General features: G+C 39.6%; 1 protein-coding gene across 1 annotated transcript in view; it reads left to right on the forward strand.

The window, feature by feature from the left end:
• Positions 1-2446, forward strand: part of myeov2 (myeloma overexpressed 2) — a 12529-nt gene extending 10083 nt beyond the window's left edge. The window contains exon 3 of the mRNA XM_015390670.1: positions 2282-2446. Coding sequence (XP_015246156.1) covers positions 2282-2319 — 38 coding nt within the window. The 3' untranslated portion in view covers positions 2320-2446. The remainder of the gene's footprint in view (positions 1-2281) is intronic.
• Positions 2447-5480: the final 3034 nt, after the last annotated feature.

Here is a 5480-nt window from a genome sequence, read left to right on the forward strand (position 1 = left end):
CATCCACATCCATTGTTGTTTTGCTCATCTACCAAACAAGGACGGGTCCAAACTGCAGCCAAACAAGATCTAGAGAGTGGATCTACAGCATCGACCTTCCCTCTATCTCTGAGCTGTCTAGAGCCAAACAAAACGAGCCACTAACACCCCTGCTGACCCCACTCATCCTGGCTAGAAGCTGTTCAAACTCCTACTCTCAGGGATGAGTGCTAATAGCAGCAATGAACCTCCACAGAGACGGTTTCTTTCCCCAGGCCATGAGAAGTCAGATACTCTGCTGGGCTTTTGCACTCTAACGACCTGCCTTCCTCTTTTTATGTATTCATTTTTAAATAAAACAGCTTGCATACTTCTACATGCTAATTATTTTGTTTGCTTTTTTAACCCGTCCTTAAACCCTCTAACAGTGTTTACACGTCAATTGTTTTTTTTAAATATGCAAATGATGATGTAGGCGATAGAAACGGGCAGTCAGATTCCCTGTTTGCGCTCTTAGACGTGGCCATTGATACCGACTCTTACATCAATTATAAATTGCCTAAATGTCAATTCCTAAAAAAAAATATTCATTTTTACCATTTTTTCCCCCCACAGTATGCTGGTGAAGATTCTCCGTCATCCAGGTCATAGGCATTTCAAAAAAAGAAAATTAAAAACAATCCACTGGTTTGTTCCCAAGTTTGAAGATGTTTCGCTTCCCATCCAGGAAGCTTTTTCAATTCAAAATGTTTGGAATAGCATAGAGTTTGAGGTTTATACAGCAGCCCATTGGAAACTTGTTTTTGTTTTGAAAACATGCAAATTGAAACGGACAAATGGATCCCCCCCTTTGGAATGGGGGTCGTTCGGATTATTTTGTTAGCCTGCAATGCCCCATACCTGTCTAAGTGTCTGAAAGCTCCGTTGTTAAAGGGGGATAGTTGGATTTTCCCACAATCTAACTTAATAAAACCAAAGTTAAGTTTAACACTTTGTACCGCAGTGTTTTATTTAAGGGTATCAAAGAAAGGGGAAGGATAAAAACAAACGCACTGAGTTTCTCAGGTGTAGTTTGTTAGAAAAAAGAAAAAAACATTTTCCTTCTGCTTCTCAATTGTGTCGCTTTGCATTGGTCCCTCACATAAAATCACAATAAAATGCATTGAAAATGAAAAGGGGTTGATATTGATGCAAGGAGCTGAAGATGACCTTAATTTTTTTGTTTGACACATCTTGAGATTGTCACTTATCCCATAGATAAATTCTGCAAAGAAAAACAACCATGGCAGACGATGGTGTGGAGAGCAGTCTTTACTTTTAACCTTTCAACCTGTGTAAATAACACTGGCTGAGGTTGGAAAGGAAATGAAAGCTGCGCTCCAGCACTACTATCCATGTTTACTTCCATAAACGGCACGTTTGTTTTTAACGTCATTGCGTCCTCCACTGCCCATGCGGGACACTTACGTTTTATAAATGCAGCTCACACAGGATATCACATACAAGTCATATATATTTGAAAATGTAAAAAAAACCACGACACAGAATCGGATTTCACAAAAAAAAAAAAAAATAAAAAATGAGCATTAATGCTCGCAGTGTGAAAGTAGCCAAAATGTGTGTTTATATTTTTATTTTTATCATTTGGAGCTAATTTTTCTAAATTAATTACATTTTGCTAAGCGATTTTATTAGGCAGTTACTGGAGCAGCTGACTAGTGAAACTGTGAATAAAAAACAGATAATCCCTGCTAGATATGCTGCAAAACATCGCCGATCACCAATGAAAGTTTAAAAGGTTCAGATAGGATCAGGTAGTATTAGAAAGTGATAACCTGTACTTTAAATCCTGTAAGACGGGGAAAAAATCATCAAAAAGTAGCAAACAGAGAGGGAAAAACTAAGAATGACTCTTTTTTTTTTTAAGGCCTCATCTCAATAATATTAAGTGCTGTATTTAAATTTGTCTTGCAATAAAAACAAAAATCACCTTTTCTCCAAGAGATTATATAACCATATCCAACATACGGGGGTGGATACCGAAGCTGTGTTTGATGTTTCTTATTTTAAAAGTGCCTACAAAGTAGGAAAAGCATTTAGGATCAATGCCAGCATGTATTTGCTTCTGTATGGGAGGAGTTTTGGCTCATTTAAAGCGAGTGTCTCAGCTTGAGTGGGAGATGGGGGGGGAAAAATTATTATATGCAAGATAATTAGCTGAGAAGGTAGGAGTCTGGAGGAAAACAGCTGGACTAATTTTCAGCTTGCTGATCTCTCTTTGTCTCCATCTTTCCGTTCACAGACTTTGAGGATCTGTTCGACGACGACGACCTGCAGTGATCACAGCGTCCGATCATCTTTGGGATTCTGATGAAGTGTAGATAACAGAAATGTATTTGTACAACATCTTTCATATTAACGATCCAGTATGCTATTAAAATAAAGTCTTTATGTTTCTCAGTGTGAACCAGGTGTTTGTGAAAACTGGGATTCGCTCACATTCCAACTCTAGAGAAAATTATGAGTATGTTTTTAGCTCAGTCGTGTTTGAATCTGCTCCAACCAGGATTGCAGGCTTGGAGGCTATCAGGAACATCTGTTACCAAACATAATTACACACAAGAATCTGTGTTAACGTGGCCTGTAAATATCCAGTGAAGGTGTAATGGGACGGGAAATAGAGACATGGGGAAAAAAGAATAAATCTTGAGATGCAGTTTGATTTTTTTGCTTCAGATTGTCATTTTTAATTGTCTTCATTGCAGATCTTTCATGCGTTGACAAATCAATTATCGGAGACTTCCCTTTCTAAGCTTTCATATAAGCAGAGAGGCTGCAAATAACCTGAAAAAGAGTTGAACACAAAAAGAAAGCTTCCCTCTTTGCACCTTGGTTCAAAGAAAGGATGAAATATGCAATCATATAGACATCATTCAAATAAATGGCAAATCAAATTCCCTTTGAGAGGGGAAAGAGACAAAAAAACAGCAGTAAAAGAAGCCTTACATTTATTACAGCTAATCAGAGAAGCTCTGAGCCTCTGGTAGACCTTTAACCAGCAAAGCAAAGTTCACAATAGGGTTTGTTACAGCAATGGCTCCCTCTGTTCTCCCTCTGACCTTTATCTGAACCTGACAAGTTAAACTAAAATGATTCGAGGAAACCGATGGCCTTAAACCATTTTAGTTTATTAACTCAAATTATAAGTTGAAGAAAAATCCAGGGTTGAGGTCAGGCTGTCAAACCCTTTGACACAAACTGTTACACATGGTGGCAATACAATTATGCTGAAGTTCTTTTCTCCCAGCTCTATGTTTCTGATCAGCGTTAAAACTAACATCCAGGCAGTCAAAGCAAAGAAAATGGGAACACTGGCAGGTTCTCCCCAAAGTCCAGCAACATCCACTTAGACCCTAGTGTTATATACTCTATATATAACTATTTGCTTGTCCAAATTATACAAATCTGGTGTTCCAACCACTTCCATGGCCACAGGTGTATAAAATCGAGCACCTGGGGTGCACACTGCTGTTATAAACCTTTGTGAAAGAATGGGTCGCTTTCAGCCGTATAGTGAATTCCAGAGCTGCAACTGGAAGGATGCCACCTATGCAACAAATCCAGTCACCAAATTTCCTCTCTGCTAAGTATTCCTTTAGCCAAATCCCTACAAAATGGGAGGTTGGGACTGATAGAATCTCGTCCACCAAGTGTTAGGCCACATTATCTGAGTGGGGTCAGCAGATGCTGAAGCAGATGGTAGAAAGAGGTCACTGACTTCCTCAAGAGTCAATCACTACACACCTCCAAGCATACATCAAGTGGGTGTAATTAGAGGCAGTGGTATAAAGCACAGCTCCACTGGACTCCATAGCATTGGAGACGTGTTCTGTGTGGAGTGCATGACAAGGAAGGGCTTTATATACTGCATGCATCATTTAGGTAGTTAGCATTGTATTACTTCTTGAGTTGTTTACTGTCACAGGTAGGTAATTCGACCGGAGGGGACCGACCCACCGGGTAAATGGCCGGTATCACAGATTACCAGTCCGAGCCTGGTTTCAGTGAAAGGAACTTTGGATGCTTCAGCGTATTGAGACATTTGGACATTTCCATGCTCCAAACTTTATGAAAACAGTTTGAAGCTTCCAATACAAATGCACCAGAGCACAAAGCAAGGTCCATTAAGACATGGATGACAGAGTCTGGTGTGGATGAACTTTACTGGCCTTCACAGAGACCTGACCTCAACCTGGTAGAACACCTTTAGGAGGAATTAGAGTGAAGAATGAGAGCCAGGTCTTCTCGTCCAACATCAGCGTGTGACCTCATGCTTTTGGAAAATTTCCCCAAACATTCTACTAAACCATGTGGACATCCTTCCATGAAGAGTTGAAGCAGCTCTGGCTGAATAAAGTAGACTGACGTCACATTCAACCCTTCTGGATTAGGAATGGGATGTCACTTATCCTCATATGAGCGTGAGGGCAGGTGAGCAAATACTTTTGGAAATTCAGTAAATATGGGATAGACGGGGATGGGTGTCAAGTTGGCAGCATGGACCACCTGCCTGTCACCAGCTCCACAATGGTCAAGACCCCCAGCAGACCCATCCTGAGAGAACTTGAAGGAGCCAAGCACTTTCAGTGCCCAGCAAGCTTCCTCTCACCTGGGTACTTCATGTGGTTTATTATATATTGTTTATAATAAGAAATATTGGCATATTGTACAACATCAAAGTTTGTAGAGGCAAATGAGAATCAAAAAGAAATTCCAATTAGTAAACCTTAAGCAAAAACCTTGTTACTGGTCCTAATTGGGCTGCAACCACTAATATTTATACATTTTAATTTGATTATTAGATTTACACAGAAAACAATGTTTAGTTTTGAGCTATTTTTACACAACCGTTTAAGGAGCTTTAATGATACTTAAGAGTAAGTCTTGATATTAACTGAAAACATCACAACTACTATTAAAATATATGTATCATCCATCTGAACTATAATAAGGTTTAAATGTGCTTTTGTTGTTAAAACATGAGATTAGATAAAATCAGATTCAGCACTTTAAAACTCAATGAATGATAAATGGATCACAGTCGTTCCCTATCAGCTGTGATAACATGTATCCCATCTGGTGGCTTCTCCACTGTATTTGCCGTCTATTTGTACCTACTGTGTGTTTTTCTTACAAGCCCTGCAAGTCTAAACAGACTCAAACTGTGGAGGAAACTGTAGATTATCAAATTCCTCACATGTGGACCAGCTGTGCCTGTTTCTTGTACATCCTTAGTGGTTTGGCACACTGTGAGGTCCCTAAAAAGTGCTTATGTGGCACCTTGGCTTCACGTCATTATTTCCCTTACCTCTGCCTTCCGCTTTAATCTTTGTTCCAGTTGTTTGGAGCCGCCGGGAGTCAAGATGTCACCTAAACCCCACAAAAACAACCCTATGAACTGCTGACAGATGTTAGGATTTGTATTATTTCCCATTCATATT

The sequence above is a fragment of the Cyprinodon variegatus genome, unplaced genomic scaffold (genome assembly GCF_000732505.1).
Source record: "Cyprinodon variegatus isolate N-32 unplaced genomic scaffold, C_variegatus-1.0 Scaffold507, whole genome shotgun sequence".
In the NCBI taxonomy this organism is placed as follows: domain Eukaryota; kingdom Metazoa; phylum Chordata; class Actinopteri; order Cyprinodontiformes; family Cyprinodontidae; genus Cyprinodon; species Cyprinodon variegatus.